The sequence below is a fragment of the Leucoraja erinacea genome, chromosome 31, assembly GCF_028641065.1.
Source record: "Leucoraja erinacea ecotype New England chromosome 31, Leri_hhj_1, whole genome shotgun sequence".
Taxonomy (NCBI): domain Eukaryota; kingdom Metazoa; phylum Chordata; class Chondrichthyes; order Rajiformes; family Rajidae; genus Leucoraja; species Leucoraja erinaceus.
In genome coordinates, this window is record NC_073407.1 from 869799 (window position 1) to 888009 (window position 18211).

Genomic DNA, 18211 nt, shown 5'->3' on the forward strand with positions numbered 1-18211 from the left:
TGAAGAGAGTTTATTGTCACTTGCACCAATGTACAGTGAAAAGCTTTTGTTGCGTGCTAACGAGTCAGCAGAGAGACAGTACATGATCACCACCAAGTCGTCCACAGAACAGCATTTAGTGGCCATCCCCTAGTACGATACGATAGAACTTTATTGATCCCCGGAGGAAAATTGATCTGCCAACAGTCATAAAACACAAAATACATGAAACATGAAATTGAAGTGACAAGTGGAAAGTCCAATATTGGGGATGTGCAAAGATTGGGAAAGGGGTGGGGGTGGGGGGGGGGGGGGGGGGGGGGGGGGGGGGGGGGGGTATGGGTATGGGAAGGGGAGGAGTTCTACAGTTACATAGCCACAGGGAAAGAGGATCTCTTGTGGTGTTCTGCCCTTGGAATTTGTGGAATTCCCTGCCACAGAGGGCAGTGGAGGCCAAGTCACTGGATGGATTTAAGAGAGAGATAGATAGAGCTCTAGGGGGCTAGTGTAGTCAAGGGATATGGGGAGAAGGCAGGCATGGGTTATTGATTGAGGACGATCAGTCATGATCACAATGAATGGCGGTGCTGGCTCGAAGGGCCGAATGGCCTCCTGCACCTGCTTTCTATGATGGAACCAGTCTGTTGCTGAAGATACTCGTCAGGTTGACCAGTGTGTCATGGAGGGGGTGTGCTGTATTGTCCAGTATGGTCCGCAGTTTGAGGAACATCCTCCCCTCCAAGACCAACCTCCCATAAATCCAATTCCACCCCCAGAACAGACCCAGCCTTCCTTATGAGTTTGTTGATCTAATTGGAGTCCGCAGCCTTCGCCCTGCTGCCCCAGCACACGGCAGTGAAGAAGATGGTGCTGGCTGCCACTGATTGGTAGAACATCTGCAGCATCTCACTGCAGACGTTGATGGAGCGGAGCCTTGGAGACAGAAATGTTACTCACCTCCTAAAGTCCACCACTAACTCCTTCCTGTCTTTCCTGTGTTGAGCTGCAGGTGATTCAGCCCACACCACTCTACAAAGTCATTGACTACACTTCTGTAATCAGCTTCCCTCCCCTCACTGATGTAGCCCACAATTGCAGAGTCATCTGAAAACTTCTGTAAGTGGCAGGAGTCGGAATTGTATCTGAAGTCCAAGGCGTAGATGGTGAATAGGAAGGGAGAGAGGACAGGCCCCTGTGTTGCTCACCACCATGTCCGAGACACAGTTCTGTAGCCTGACATATTGTGATCGTCCAGTCAGGTAGTTAGTGATCCATGGAGCATCCACCCGCATCTTCATCATTGCTCCCTAGCAGTGCAGGCCGGATGGTGTTAAAAGCTGTGTAGGTCAGAAATTGCCCTTGTTGCTGGTGCTGAGACACGTCTGTGGGTGAAGGAGCTGGAGGTTGGCCCATTCCCTGTTGCACACCCAGCAATGACAGGAGGTCGGCAATAGCGTTCAGGGGAGTGTCAGCAGGGAGCGCTGTTCCCACGGCTCTACTGGTACGTTGCAGGATTGGGAGGTGTTTCAGGAGGATAACTGAGTAACCAGTGAGCCTAACGTCTGTGGTCGGTTAGTTATGGGAGAGGATTCTGAGTGATATGATGTATATGCATTTGTATACCCAACGGCTGATTAGGGATAGTCAGCATGGTTTTGTATGTGGGAGATCGGGCCTTACCAATCTGAGTTTTTTGAAGTAACAAAAAGGTTGATGAAGTTTTGGGCTGGATACATTGACAATATGGATGTCACCAAGGCATTTGACAAGGTCCCGCATAGTAGGCTGCTCTGGAAGGTTAGATCACATGGGATCCAAGGAAAGATAGCCGACTGGATAGAAATTTGGCTTAATGGAAGCAGAGGGTGATGGTGGAAGGTTGTTCTATGGACTGGAGGCCTGCGATCAGTGATGTGCCTTAAGGTTCAGTGCTGAGACCATTGCTGTTTGTGCTTTATTTCAATGATTTTAATGAAAATGTACAAGGCACTAATTAGTAGCTTCTCAGATGATCCTAAAGTGGGTGGTATTGTAGCTAGTGAATATAGTTATCAAAGATGACAGCAAGATCTTTGCAGCTGGGCAGGTGGGCTGTGGGATGGGTACTGGCATTTAATGACACCAACTGTACACTAGTTCCATCCCACACAATAGGAGACATTTACAGAAGCCAATTAACCTACAAACCTGCACGCTTTTGTGGGAGGAAAACGGAGCACCTGGAGAAAACCCACACACTCACAGGGAGAATGTACAGACTGCGTATAGACAGCACCAGTAGTTAGGATCGAACCCGGGCCTCTCCTATTTCTATATTCCCAAAAGGCCCTGTCCGATCCAATCGATCTAAACCTTGCATGCACTTCCTTTTTCTATTTGACCCAATTTACAAACTCTTTGCTCAGCGAAGCGTCCCTTACTTTGCCATCCTCGTCCCTCTTTACTGGAACAACTGGACTTGCATCAAGTGTCCCACGTGTCAGATGTGGCCTTCCCCAAGAACAACTGCTCGCAGTTCCCTCCAGAGCCCCTGCCTTGTAACACTGTCAACTTAGTGCCTTCCCACAAGGCCAGACTAACTCTCTTCAAACAATCTCAAAACTTGTGGAGTTGTGATTGCTATCCTCAAAATGCTCCAATTGAAACACAGGCCCTCACGTTGCAACCAGACTATAATGTCCTGGATTATCTCCACCGCTACTTAAACAAAGGAACATTGGTTACTCTACAGAACCTTACCTGTGACTAGAGAGAATGGAGAGATATTCAGCAAGGTCCCTGGAAACGGTTCTCTTGCCTCTTTCAATAAAATGGGGTAAATACCATCGTTTAGTTCAGAGATACAGCATGGCAACGGCACATTCAGCCCACCGAGTATGTGTCGACCATCAATCATCTGTTCACACCAGTTCTATGTAATCCCACTTTCACATCCACTCCCTACACACTAGGGGTGATTTACAGACGGCCAATTAACCTACAAAAACCTGTATATCTTTGGAGTGTGGGAGGAAACCAGAGCATCCAGAGGAAACCCACGCGGTCACAGGGAGAACATACAAACCCCACCCAGACAGCACCCGTAGTCAGGATCGAACCTGCATCTCTGGCGCTGTGAGGCAGCAGCTCTACCCGCTGCACCACTGTGCCGCCCCCGATGATTTGTTCCAGACCAACGAATGGGCTCAAGAAAAAGCGAACAATTTTATTTTGTATAAGAAAGAACTGCAGATGCTGGAAAAATCAAAGGTAGACAAGAATGCTGGAGAAACTCAGCGGGTGAGGCAGCATCTATGGAGCGAAGGAATAGGTGACGTTTGGGGCGAGACCTTTCTTTAGACTGATTTTGTAATTTATTTTGTTAATTTATTAATTCTATTTTGTAAATTGTTTGTGAAGTTTCACACTTTAGCAAATGCTAATATTCTATAACATTAAATGTGAATGTAAAGACTGGCCTCAAGAAACAGTGTTTTAACTTGTTGGTGAAGTCTAACATTTTACTATTCTAGTTTTAAATGTATCTTACATCCAAATCAATTTTTAACGTCCATCCTTTATCTTGTTGTTTTGTTATCGTTACACCAGCAGATGGTATCAGCTTGAAGCTGCTGATGTTTATCTGGAAGGAGAATGATGAGAGGCTGATGCATTGTTGCATCTTGACTGGCATGCAATGCATGCAGCATGCAGTGGGAGGAAGTGTGCACCACCACCTCCTGCAGCATAGTGAACCCTGGTAGACCTGTGGCATGGTGACATGATGCAGGTGGTTTCAGAGACACTGGCTGTGAGGCTGTGTACTGCAGACAGGCCACTCTGTCAAAGCTGCAACAATGCAATACTATAAGTTTCTCAAAGATAGACACAAAGTGCTGGAGTAACTCAGCGGGACAGGCAGCATCTCTGGAGTGAAGGAATGGGTGACGTTTTATGGTTGAGACCTTTCTTCAGACTGAGCTTCAGGGGAGAGGGAAACTGGAGATATGGAAGGGTACAAAGAGAATGTAAGGTTTGAAAATGACAGATCAAAGTAGACAATGAGGATAAGGCCACATGGTCATGTGATAGGAATCAAATTAGGCCATTCGGCCCGTCAAGTCTACTCCACCATTCATGGCTGATCTATCTCTCCCTCCTATCCCCATTCTCCTGCCTTCTCCCCATAACCTCTAACACCCGTATTAATCAAGAATCTATCGATCTCTGCCTTAAATATATCCACTGACTTTGCCTCGACAGCCTTCTGTGGCAAAGAATTCCACAGATTCACCACCCTCTGACTAAGGGTTCGTTGTTAGCTGAGGGGAAGGTGATAAGGAGGCATACAAACAGTAAAATTAATCATGAGGACTAGTGGGAGAACTAAGGTGGGGGAGGGATGGAGAGAGAGGGAAAGCAAGGATTAGTTGAAGTTAGAGAAATCAATATTGATATCACTGGGGTATAAGCTGCCCAAGCGAAATATGAGGTGCTGTTCCTCCAATTTGTGCTGGGCCTCCCTCTGACAAAGTCCTTCATTCTGTGAGGCAGCTCAGTCATTCAGCAAACCAGGAGTGATACAACATCAAATAAATCTGCAAGCAATATCATCAGATTCCATTTATTTGTCCGTTCAGTTTCAGTACACTTTGTGCTTGCACACACTGAATGAAGAATCTGATTCATTTGTAAAGGAATGTGGGTTCAAGGCAGACTAAATTCTCAGATAAATAACTTCAATATAAATATGACTTAACACAGATCATATACAATGGCAAAATAAGCGTTTTGCATCACAAAGCAGTCAGTGCACCATGCAGCCTTTGCTCAGGTCAATGAACCAGCAGAGACTGGAAGGTAATTTGCCTTTCAACAAATGGAAGATGCAGCAATGCCTGGAGGTAATACCTCCTCAATAAACCACAAGCCAGCATCACGCAACAACACAAACACAGGGCACGGACACTCAGAAATGAAAGGAGCTACTTGACATTGTCACCAGTGGCCAGACTCTACGGGACCAGAGGGCGGGCACACATTACACATCTCAGTGACTTAGCTTCACCTTGATACTAACCAACAAAACGGCATCTTGCTAAATACAATACTGAAATAACATTGGTTCCTTGTGCAAGCATGACTTTGACACCACATGGAAAAGAGGAACAATACTTCTCTTTGACAATTAGTGGAGGAATGAGTTCATCAGCTTTCATCTGAAACCACCTTTCATCTGAAACCTCTCAATAATCTCGGATCAGTCTGAGATTTCAATAAATCTTGGTCCCAAGCAGATTGGGAAGAACTGGGGGAATGGGAGGATCAGCGAACACTGAGGGTGACATTGGGCCCGTGTTAGATAATCAAGCACACGTTCTTTAGTGGCAGACTGAATGAAAAACAGCCCATTCATAGTCCACCATTCTGTCGCTGCTGGCACAAGAATCACTGTTTGCTTATTAAAGATTAACATCATGCAATTAGTTCCTCCACTAATGAAAATGTACACTAAATAAACAAACATAACTACATCGACACATCCTAGCAGTACTTAGAGCATCTGTATAAGATGTAGTAATTACAGTTTAATGCTGTTTAATTGTTTCAAAACGTTGCATCCATTGTTAAACAATTACGTTCACTAGCCTTATTTTTTTTAGCTCAATGCATACATGTTGAATTACAAAGATGCAACACCAAAACTTCACAGACAGTAACATTCTCCTTGCTGGGAAGGATAACATTTGGGTATAAGAGTGTGTGAGAGCCTTCACGTACAGCTTCCGTCTTAACTGCTGGCCTCCTCGTCTGGCTTATTCATTTTCTTTAGTGAGTTCAGTAACTTCTGGGGAGTGAGGACATGTGTCGACCCTGCGGTTATGAGACACAACAAACGTTACAAAGGCGGAAATGCAGGTTACTATCATGAACTGAAATAGTGTGAATTTTAAACGCAAATTTTAAAATGCACCATCTCTCTCCGTGGTGGTACAGAATTTCAGCAACCCCTGGCAACCACAAGTCTTGTTTAGTATTTGCACACTCAGAATTGATGTGTGTAGAGAGGAACTGCAGATGCTGGCGAAGATAGATACCAAATGCTGGGCAGGCAGCATCTCTGGAGAAAAGGAATAGGTGACGTTTCAGGTTGAGACCCTTCTTTAGACAGAGTCAGGGGAGAGGGAAACTAGAGATGAAAGGATACAAAGAGCAAGTAAGGTGTGAAGTTGGAGGAACAGCACCTCATATTTTGCTTGGGGTAGTGTAACAACCCACTGGTATGAATATTAATTTCTCTAACTTCAAGCATTCCCTCCCTCTCCGCCTCTCCCCCACTCAAGTCATCCTGCCAGTTCCACTGTTCACATCCAGATATCTCTTCGTTATCACCTCTTCCACAGCCAACAATGAACCATTGTGGGCTCCACCTTTCCTTGGTCATCGGTGCCAGCTCTGATTTTTTCTGAACCTTCTCATGCCTCCAGTATTCATCTCCCCTGGGCCGATACATCACCTATCCATGTTCTCCAGAGATGCTGCCTGACCCGCTGAGTTACTCCACTTGAAATGACCATCCATGGCCACAGATGCCAGCGGCAATATTCATGAGTTCATAAGTTCGTACATTCTAGGAGTAGAATTATGCCATTTGGCCCATCGAGTCTACTCCGCCATTCACTCACGGCTGATCTATCTTTCCCTCTCAACCCCATACCCCAGACACTCCTAATCGTCAAGAATCTATCAATCTCCATCTTAAAGTTATCCATTGCGGGCCTCCACATTCCTCTGTGGCAATGAATCCCACAGATTCACCACCCTTTAACTAAAGAAATTCTTTTTTTAATCTACTTTCTAAAAGAGCGCCCTTTAATTCTGAGGCTATGACCTCTGGTCCCAACAGTGGAAACATTCTTTCCACATCCACTCTATCTATACCTTTCATTATTCTGTAAGTTTCAATGAGGTCGCCCTCAACCTTCTAAACTCCAGCGAGTAGCGGCCCAGTGCCGTCAAACGCTCATCATATGCTAACCCACTCATTCCTGGAATCATTCTTGTAAACCTCCTCTGGATCCTCTCCAGATCCAGCACATCATTCCTCAGATATGGGGCCCAAATTTGCTCGCAATTCCCAATGAGCTGGAAGTGATTGATTGGACAGTCTTTAGCGGATTTTATGTCTCCAATCTCTGCACAACTGGCAGTGAGGTTATCGAGATCCAGGGGCTGCTGATCACCACATTATTGACAAAGAACAAGACGAGGAGATATTGCACTTTAATCTTTGCCCAGCTTGACTATCTGCTTGTCTTACAGAGAGAAGGTCAACTGAAGGTTCTAGAAGCTGCAACGGGCTACGTTTCATTAGAAATCTTTTCGCCGCAGATTGTTTCTTTTAACTATAAGGAAGATCTTTTTAAATAAAGAACTTGTCTTATTAACCCTTTGAGTTGCATTTCTCTGCAGAAAATGGCGTTTGTGAAACTTATTTTGAGTAATTTTTTACATTCGAACTGAACAGATGGGACCAAAGTTTCTATTTAGTGGGTGAGAAAAATGCTTGAAAAAACGTTAACTCTGTTCAAAGGGTTGAGTGGAAAACTCAGAATAGCAAAACGCATCATCATTTCTCAAATTAATATTGAAGAGCTTTTGCTTACGGTGGTACAAGTTCATTAGTCAAAAAGATGTTGTTTTAAGAATGCGGTTGTGAACGAAACATTTCAGTAAACAAAGAAAACCCTTCGAAAGAGAAGAGTTTCTTCATGGAGTCTTTACTTTTCATTGGCAACGTTCACTCCTCTTTGGGAGCCTGATCCTCAAAGGTGACCCTAGTGGACTCCCTGAAGTCCGGGTGCCTCAAGTCCATGAGGAATTTTGTTGGAGTTATAATGTGGGTGGAACCTGTGAGAGAACAAAGGCTGGCTAGCACGCTGATTAATGCCTACGTTAGCCTCGGGAGGGGAACTCAAGTGGGTAAAACACATGCAAACTGACACCGAGCAGGAGCCACATCCCCACCGGGTAAAGTTGAAGCAACTGTGCTCTGCTAGAAGACCTCAGCTCACCAGCCGAGGCTTCAGAGCAGATAACCCAGAGACAAGGAAGGACCCAAATAATCTGGTACAAAGGCAAAGAATAACCACTGCTAGAAACAGAAGAAAAGAATGGTGTTCAAAGAACAGGCTAAAACGCAGCCCAACACCAGCCAATAACAATAAGCTCAGGAAAGACCATTCCAGAGGAAAGCACAACATATGGACAGCAAGATACAAGCGGTTGTACAAGGCAGTAAGGCAGAGCTTATTTGATCATCCAAAGGTTCAAACACAACACAAAGCAGAATGAAAAGCCGTGGTTAATTTGATTAAAATGAAGCAAAAAATGAGAAGTTGACTTAAACTAACTTACCACAGTTAATAAAGGGATGGTTGCTTCTTCGTGATACTTACCTATTAGCACCTCCCACTTCCCATTGGCTTGTGTCACCTCATAAGCACAGCGCATCTCGGAGAACGAGGTGCCTCCGATCACAAAGATGATGAGCCGGGGGCCTGTTCTGTACTCTCCGGGGGTTTTGTTCTTATGCCAATGGCCATAGCGGGCACTGCTCAAAACAATGGTGACCAATCATTAGTTTAGAAATACAGCACGGAAACAGGCCCTTCAGCCCACCGAGTCCGCACCAACCGTTCTCGACTCTGTGCGTCTATCCGATCTATTCCTCTCATGATTTTATACACCTCTATAAGATCACCCCTCATCCTCCTGCCCCCCAAGGAATAAAGTCCTGGCCTGTTCAACCTCTCCCTGTAGCTCACACCCTCCAGTCCTGGCAACATGCTCGGAAATTTTCTCTGCGCCCTTTCCAGCTTGACAACTTCTTTCCTATAACATGGTGCCCAGAACAGAACAAAATTCAGATCAGTCTGAAGAAGGGTCTCAACCCGAAACGTCGCCTATTCCTTCTCTCCATAGATGCTGCCTCACCCGCTGAGTTTCTCCAGCATTTTTTGTCTACCTTCGATCGCTCCAGCATCTGCAGTTCCTTCTTAAATAATACTCTAAATGCGGTCTCCTCTTTGTTTTCTCACCACCTCTTACTTGATGTCTGCAGTGTCTTCCTCCTTGACCTACAGTGTTCCCCTTATGATAACCACAAGGAGAGGGTCTCGGGGAAGTCAACTTCAGATATGTAAGGGTGCAAATGCTGGTGCTGGGATGGATGACCGGGCCGGTTACAGCTACAGTTACAGCTGCCACTGTGGACGTTCCAACAAGTCTCCCTTGTGGAGAGTGGAACCACCCACCTGAAACAGAATCAGCAAGAATATTGACAATAGACAATAGACAATAGGTGCAGGAGTAGGCCATTTGGCCCTTCGAGCCAGCACTGCCATTCACTGTGATTATGGCTGATCATCCCCAATCAGTACCCCGTTCCTGCCTTCTCCCCATATCCTCTGATTCCGCTATTTTTAAGAGCCCTGTCTAGCTCTCTCTTAAAAGCATCCAGAGAACCTGCCTCCACCGCCCTCTGAGGCAGAGAATTCCATTGACAAATGAATGGAAGAATCATGCGTTGAATTGCTTGCCAGAAATTGGTCTTCTATCATTTTTCAAGTTAAATACTTCACTTGCTGAAAAAAGACCAAACCGTATAATATAACCATATAACCATATAACCATTACAGCACGGAAACAGGCCATCTCGATCCTTCTAGTCCGTGCCGAACACACTCCCCTAGTCCCATCCTGCGCTCAGACCATAACCCTCCATTCCATTCCCGTCCATATAACTATCCAATTTATTTTTGAATGATAAAAACGAACCTGCCTCTACCACCTTCACTGGAAGCTCATTCCACACAGCTACCACTCTCTGAGTAAAGAAGTTCACCCTCATGTTACCCCTAAACTTCTATCCCTTAATTCTCAAGTCATGTCCCCTTGTTTGAATCTTCCCTATTCTCAGTGGGAAAAGCTTATCCACGTCTATCCCTCTCATCATTTTAAAGACCTCTATCAAGTCCCCCCTTAACCATCTGCGCTCCAAAGAATAAAGCCCTAACTTGTTCAACCTTTCTCTGTAACTTAGTTGCTGAAACCCAGGCAACATTCTAGTAAATCTCCTCTGTACTCTCTCTATTTTGTTGACATCCTTCCTATAATTCCTATAATCCTTCCTACAAAGGTCTGGCAATAAACATCAAACAACTACACCCGCCTAAACACATCCAGGAAACACCAGCAACTGGTAACCTTCAGAACAAACTTCCTGGAGTCATAGTCATACAGCGTGGAAACACGCCCTTCGACCCAACGCCCATAATGACCAACATGCAGTGACCACACTTGTCCGACCTGCCTGCATTCGGCCTGTATGCTTCTAAACCCGTCGTATCCATGTACCTGTCTGATTGTTTCTTAAACATTGCAATCGTCTCTGCCTCGATTACCTCCTCTGTCACCTCGTTCCATACACCCTTTGTGTGAAAATGTTACCCCTCAGAATCCTATTAAATCAGACTGTGCAACTACCCAATCTATTCCTCTCATGATTTTATACACCTCTGTAAGATCACCCCTCATTCTCCTGGGCTCCAAGGAATAGAGTCCCAGCCTACTCAACCTCTCCCTATAGCTCAGACACTCGAGTCCTGGCAACATCCTCGTAAATCCTCTCTGTACCCTTTCCAGCTTGACAACATCTTTCCTGTAACATGGTGCCTAGAACTGAACACAATACTCTAAATGCAGTCTCACCAACATTTGAAACAACTGCAACATGACCTCCCATCGTCTATATTCAATACTCTGACTGATGAAGGCCAATGTGTCAAAGGATTTGTTGACCATCATATCCAGCTGCGACTCTACCTTCAAGGAACCATGCACCTGCAGTCCTAGATCCCTCTGCTCTACAACAATCCCCAGAGCTCTCCCATTCATTGTGAAGGTCCTGCCCATGTTAGACTTTTTTAAATGCAACACCTCGCATTTCTCTGCCCAGTCACGACAGGGTTTAATTAGCTCTAATTCTGTGAGTAGTGGCTTCAAGTGGAGAGCTCCAGTTAGGATCAGAAACCTCCTTGCATGGGCAGTTAACAACCTTTGGAACTACTTGCTCGCAGGGCAGCTGGATGCCCAGTGATGAGAATATTTAAGGGAGTATTTTTGAAAACCGATGGGATTTAGAGATATTTGTGGAAAAGTGATGCTGATTTAGGAAATGTTGGAGGGAATTTTGTACAGAACCTGTACCCTGAAACTAGCCTCAACAATATGCACTGGTCAGGCCTTGAATATACTGACAGAGTGGTTTGTAATTGGTTTAACCCAAGAGCTTACATACTGGGAAAGCAAGATGGGAAAAGATGGCAACATAGTGAAGGGACATTATCTTAGAGGAGTCCACAAATAGATTTATCGTGTAAATTCCACATGTGACAGGAAATTGAAGGTTCAACAATAATCAATGATGAATTGTTCCAAATGTGTAACAATGTACATGTAACTATTGTGTCATAAGAATCTAAAAATGCTGTGAGTGCTGTGAATCATTGAAACACTTTGGGTCCTCTCAGAGTGTTTCCCAATGCGCACTGTTCATGCCTTGACTGCCTCATTTTCACACCTTACCCTTCTCTATCTCTAGTTTCCCTCTCTTCTCAGTCTGAAGAAACGGTATCCATTCCTTCTATCCAGAGATGGTGTCTGGTCCGCTGAGTTACTCCAGCATTTTGTGTCTATCTGCACTTCCTTCCTGCATTGTTGGAGAACTAGGATGGGGGGAGGGACAGAGAGAGATGTTGTGTTTAACCTGTCCAGATACAGGGGACAGGTTAAACACAACATTCCCTCCAACTATTGGCGTAGTCGGGAGCATACCACTCAGGGCGATCGTCAACAATGTGCTTCCTAATGGGCTGAGTGTGTTAGGAGTAGATCCCATCTTGTTGTCGGGAACCGTAAGTTGTGGCACCAAGAGTATAAAGTAGAGGAAGGAGTAAATGTGGTGACTTTTCTGGATCAGATCAGTTAAGGGTTAGGACGTTATGTACAAACAGGGTGACGTAAGACGATATGTACTAATGCGATGAAATACATAAGACGCAAGGACAGTCATGATGAGATGTGGAAGTCGACAGGTACTGGTCCAGTGAGGTGAGACGCGAGGGGCTGCTCATCGCTTTCTGGCTACACTTCAGTCCGTCTATCCTCATCTTTGGGCACCCAGTGCATAGGGGAGTGGGTAGAGCAGAGGATGTCCTGGTTGGATTGCTCCTGGGCCTGGCCAGGCTGTCCATTCCTGGGTCACGACGCCAGGCGGAAGAGGTCTCTGCCCGAGCCTCCTGCCTGCCTCTTTTCCTCCGTTACGTCCGCGCCAGGGTGTCCCTCGAATATGACCACTGGCACCATGGGGGGGTTCCGGGACCGCTGGGCACTGCAGGGGTTGACAGCGTCCTGGACTAGGATTGTAATATGGTCATTTAATATTTAGTATGAAGATTTTTGGTCATGTTGTATTTGGTGGTGGGTGCCATCAAACCTTTTTGTTTGTAAATGTTATTATTGTTAATCGTTGAATTCATTTATTTGTGTAAAAAAAAGGGCAACTTGTGTTGGGGAGAAAGTTGAAGCTGGTTTAAAATAACACGTGATATCAGTGGGGCAGTCGATGTACTGGTGATAGCTACTAATAGGAAAAGCGCTAACATCAAACGGGGGCACAGGAATCTATAGTACAAAGTATAGTGGATCATAATTAAAACATTTTTTTTTTGTTTATCATTAAAGGTAAGATTTGGAAGCAGCTCTCACTGAGCAAAATAGTTTGTTGCCAGGGGTAAAGAAAACAAAGGTGAATATGTGACAGGAATAATTATACTCTCAGATGTGGGAAACGTCAGCAGCAGTAGAGTGCGCACAGAACCAGGAACATAGACACAAAATACCGGGGTAACTCAGCGGACCAGGCAGCATCTCTGGAACATAAGAAACCATGTTGTTGGCTCTGCTGCCTACCGACCCGCCAATAGACAAAGATGAGGCTGGCTGGGGAACGATGAAGCTGATAGATATTGGTTGAATGAGGACAATGGACTAACCCGTCCCTAGTCCGAGCAGCTCCAACTGGGACAGTAGCCAGAACAACAGGGTGATTGACAGACTATGAGGAACCTTTGATCGACACAAAACGCTGGAGTAACTCAGCGGGTCAGGCAGCATCTCTGGAGAAAAGGAATAGGTGACGTTGTGGGTGGAGACCCTTCTTCAGACTGCCTTTGGAACATTTGACAGCCTTAGAAAAAGAGATTTTAAATTAAGTGCTTGGCTTTAAGGGGAACAAATAGACACAGGTATTTTGGGATGTTAGCAGAGGTAAAGGAGGCTCAGGTGTTAGTAGCAGTGTGGAGAAATAAGGGAACATTGAAGGAAGAGAAAGCAGAGGGTGTGTGTTTTATTTGTGGAAAACCAAGTCATTTTGCTATGGTATGTAGTTCACTCTGTTAGCAACCGAGGAAGGGACAAGGATGTCTCACAATTGTTATTGGAAGCTGCTAAGAGTCTTGAGTGGCTGTGGGGTTGTTTCAATGTATGCGTTTGCATGAACAACGTCTCCCAGCATTCTGGTCTATCAAAGAGTTACGGGTGTGAATGAATTCCTCGATGTGTATGTACTTGAGGAGATTGTGTGAATGGTGTGAGGGGGCCCCAAGAGCTTACGTACTGAGAAAGCACGGTGAGAAAAGGTGGCAACATAGTGAAGGGAACTTATTTTAGGGGAGGCAACAAATGTCACTTCCACATGGAACAGGCCAGCACCCAGAGTAAACCCGCATTGTCACAGCAAGAACGTGCAAACAGGTTAAACATTGATGAATAGTAATTTGTTTCAAAGGTGTAAAATCCACATGTAATCTTTGTGTTGCATTTGGGAATATAAAAATACTGCGTGTGCTGTGAATATTTGAAACACTTTGGGTTCTCTCAGAGTGATTTTCAGTGAGCACTGTTAAGGCCTTAAATAAACTGATGTTTGAGAAACTCACCAATGCTCTATAAGATATTCTTTGTGTAGGAAGGAACTGCAGATGGTGGTTTACACCAACGATAGACACCAAATGCTGGAGTAACTCAGCGGGTCAGGCAGCATCTCAAGAGAAAAGAAATTGGTGATTTTTCGGGTCTGAAGATAGGACTTGACTCAAAACGTCACCTATTACTTCTCTCCAGAGATGCTGCCTGATCCGTTGAGTTACTCCAGCATTTTGTGTTGTGATGTTCTTTGAGTCTGTTTCTATCTGAGCTGTAATTAAGAGGGCAACTGGGTCCCACATGAAGCCAGATTCAGGGTACAGGCTAAACACAATATTCTCTCCAACTGGAAACATTTCCTGATCGACCAGGACTAACAAGCACGTGGAACGTGTGAGGGAGACCGTACCTGACTGCCGTGGCGCTGAAGGACGCGGTGGAACGGGCAGAGATGTACGGGTAGTGTTTGGTGTCCAATTTGTCATCAATGGCATCCTGCAGGAGAAATCATCAGAGACTCTGAGCAGAAACAATGAACAACTGGCATCTTGCCCATGGATTATTGGGCTCAGAATCTATTCATAATTACCACCTTACAATTTCTTAGCCGAAGATGGTGTTCTAGAATAAGTCAATTTATTTGCACCTCAAATTAGTTACATATTTAGTTTCATGTAGAGATACAGTGCAGAAATAGGTCCTTCGGCCCAGCGAGTCCGCGCCGACCAGCAATCCCGGAATATTAACACTATCCTACACACATCAGGGACAATTTACAATTTCACCTCGCCAATTAACCTACAAACCTGTACGACTTTGGAGTGTGGGAGGAAACCGGAGCTCTTGGGGAAAACCCACACAAGTCACGGGGGGAACGCACAAACTCCATACAGACAGCACCCGTAGTCGGCATCGAACCCGGGTCTTTGGTGCTGTAAGACAGTGGCACTGCCCGCTGAGTCGCTGTGCTGCCCAAGAGCCGGTACCCCCACCACCATGCCCTCTATGTCGAGGGTCCTATGTAAGCTAACAAACTGATGGCCCTCAATGGAAGAGGTGTTGTGGCATCAACCAATGCTGCAGGAGAAACCTAGTGCCTGCTGGCTGTAGCGAAACATTGAGGATGAAGCATGGCTGTGTGGGAGGCCTCACTTTAATGTTGTGTCAGTTAGCCCAGGATTGCCTTTAATGTATCTGCACCAGTAATGTGCTTCGAAACAAAACGCTGGAGTAACTCAGCGTGTCAGGCAGCATCTCTGGAGAGAAGGAATAGGTGTAGTTTGGGACAAGACCTCGCTTCAGACTAAGAGTCAGGGGAAAGGGAAATGAGAGATATCGATGGTGATGTAGAGAGATATAGAACAAATTAATGAAAGATATGCAAAAAAGTAATGGTGATAAAGGAAACAGGCCATTGTTAGTTGTGGGCAAGATGAACATGAGGTAGAGACGATGAGACTCAACAATACAACTTAGAGACTAGTACAGCGACTTGGGTGGGGGAGGGACGGAGAGAGAGGGGATGAACGGGTTACTTCAATGATCTTGTTGCCTTGGGGAATTCCTACACCAATGTAGACCGGCACGGTGGTGCAGCGGTATTGCAGCCTTACAGCGCCAGAGACCCGGGTCCGATGCTGACTATGGGTACTGTCTGTCCGGAGTTTGTACGTTCTCCCTGTGACCTCGTGGGTTTTCTCCGGGTGAACTGTTCTAGGCAGAGGAATGGGACTGATGCTCTGAAGCTCAAGGTTCTGTTTGGGAGGATGCGATTGATTTGGTTGGCAAACATCTCATCATCTTGCTTTCAACCAGGTACAGGCTCTGTCTCATGTTCATGAGTTCATGTCTTCTAGGAGCAGAATTAGGCCATTCAGCCCATCAGGTCTACTCAATCTTTCAACCATTCAATCCTTCCCTCTCAACCCCTTTTTCTTGCCTTCATCCCATAACCCCAACTAATCAAGAATCTGTCAATCTCCGCCTTAAAAATATCCATTGACATCCTCCACAGCCTTTTATGGCAATGAATTCCACAGATTCACCACCCTCTGATTAAATAAATGCCTTCTTATCTCCTTTCTAAAGGTACGTCCTTTTGTTCTGAGGTTATGGCCTCTGGTCCTCGACTCTCCCACTAATGGAAGCATCCTCTCCACACTCCTCTCTCCTTCTCCCCCCCCCCTCCAGCCCCCCTTTGTTCGTGGCACCCCCCCCCCCCCCCCCCCCCCCACCAACTCCAGGTCCAGGTCCCTGCTTGATCTTGGCGGGTCGCTCTTTGTTCACGCCCCCCCCCCCCCCCCCCCCCCCATAACCCCTGACACATTTTCATATTTACTTCAGAAACGGAAGCGTTGCATCTTGTGACTTTTACCCGAATCACAGACTTTAACCCAGTATGAGAATATATCTCCTCTTCAATACCATGTACAATGTGCCTTAGTGCTGAATAGATCTTCGATTCTGCGATAATACAGACTGTTTGATGCTCTTCCTGTCCGTTGGATCATTCATACACAAACTGATTCTGATCCGAGCAATGCTCTGCCACTTCCCATTGTTCCAATGTGGAACATTATTCCTCTTCAGAACCAACGAGAAGGAGTTCCCGGTGAGCGGCGTGCGGCGTTCTTGGTCCGGCGCGGCCCGGCGGGTGACAGGGCGAGGAGAGGAGAGACGTCGGCGAGCGAGCAGGGACATTGGTGAGTGAGTGTGGAGGGTCGTCGGAGAGCCGTGGCCCACATGCATGCCGACAGTCAGTGAAGGACGGACCACCGGGAACAAGGAGGGACCCGGCATGGGGGGGCGCCAAGATCAAGCAGGGACCTGGAGTTGGTGGTGGGGGGTGCCAAGAACAAAGGGGGGCTGGAGGGGGGGGAGAAGGAAGAGGGACTAGATTGAATACATTTGTAGTTTTGTCAGCGCCCTTTAGATAGTGACTCTTTGCATACTCGTGCTGATTGCAAACAAAGAATCTCAGTGTAGCAAGTACACGTGACAATAAAGTATGAGTCGATCATTGTGGCTGCCAGCACTGGACTGTGATGAGCAGGTTGGAGATTTCCCGGAGCCCTCACGTTGTTCCCTTCATTGCCCGAGTCAATAGAAGGGCACTCACCTCCATGATGTCTTTGATGAGAGGTGTCCATCGGGACAGCTGATAGGTCTGTTCACTGATACGCTCTTTGCGTTCTGGCTTGTTCCTGCGGCGCAGAGTTGACTGAACAACAAGAACACAATAAGAACACTTAGTGGTTGTAAATACCCATGTATCTAACATTACACCTCTGTACCTTCTCCAGTGCTGAATGAGTGATAAAGGGGGAACGCTCCTTGAGGACTTCTTAAAAAACTTTATCAAACTATATCAAGCTTTATCAAAATATTGTGGTGGCGCAGTGGTCGAGTTCTGTGACCTGCGTGGGTTTCTCCAGATGCACCGGATTCTTTCCACGCTCCAAATTCGTGCAGGTTTGTAGGTTAATTGGCTTTGGTACAATTGTAACTTGTCAATTGTCTCCAGTGTGTGTAGGATGGTGTTAATGTGCAGGGATTGCTGGTCAGCTCTGACTCGGTGGGACAAAAGAGCCTGTTTCCCTGCTATCTCTCTAAACTAATCAAAACTGGTGACATTTAAAGATTTACTCATAAAATGAATGAATATTACAACAACCTTTCTAAATCTCAGGTATTTCCTCAAACGTGCACCCCAGATGGTGGTCGTAAGTCCGTGCCAACCAGCGACCACCCATGCACACTAATTAATATTAATAATTAATAATCTTATTTATATAGCACATTTTTAGTCAACTTGCATTGACCCCAAAGTGCTTCGCATAATTACATTACATTTACACACAGGCAAAGGTGGGTGAAGTGTCTTGCCCCAAGGACACAACGACAGTATGCACTCCAAGCGGGATTCGAACCGGCTACCTTCCGGTCGCCAGCCGAACACTTAGCTCATTGCGCCATCTGTCATCCTTTTTCATTCCTCCACGTTGCAGGAATCTATTTTTTTTTTCCATTCTCTTCCTTTCTTTAAGGATTTCAGTTTTGGTTTTAAGTTCTGATTTTACTCCAAGTTGTTGACTAGTTCTATCCTACACACCAGCGACAAGTTACAGAAGCCAATTCATCTACAAATCACTCTGAAGAAGGGTTTTGGCCCGAAATATTGCCTATTTCCTTCACTCCATATATA

General features: G+C 45.7%; 1 protein-coding gene across 2 annotated transcripts in view; it reads right to left on the minus strand.

Moving 5' to 3' along the window:
• Positions 1–4566: 4566 nt before the first annotated feature.
• LOC129711817 (syntaxin-binding protein 1) overlaps positions 4567–18211 on the minus strand; it is a 107522-nt gene continuing 93877 nt past the window's right edge. The window contains exons 16-20 of one of the 2 annotated variants that reach the window (XM_055659751.1): positions 17126–17227; positions 14417–14502; positions 8418–8572; positions 7744–7869; positions 4567–5832 (exon numbers count right to left, since the gene is read on the minus strand). In XM_055659751.1, the coding sequence (XP_055515726.1) occupies positions 7760–7869; positions 8418–8572; positions 14417–14502; positions 17126–17227 (453 nt within the window). In that variant the 3' untranslated portion in view covers positions 4567–5832; positions 7744–7759. The remainder of the gene's footprint in view (positions 5833–7743; positions 7870–8417; positions 8573–14416; positions 14503–17125; positions 17228–18211) is intronic. The other variant, XM_055659752.1, reaches the window with a different exon arrangement.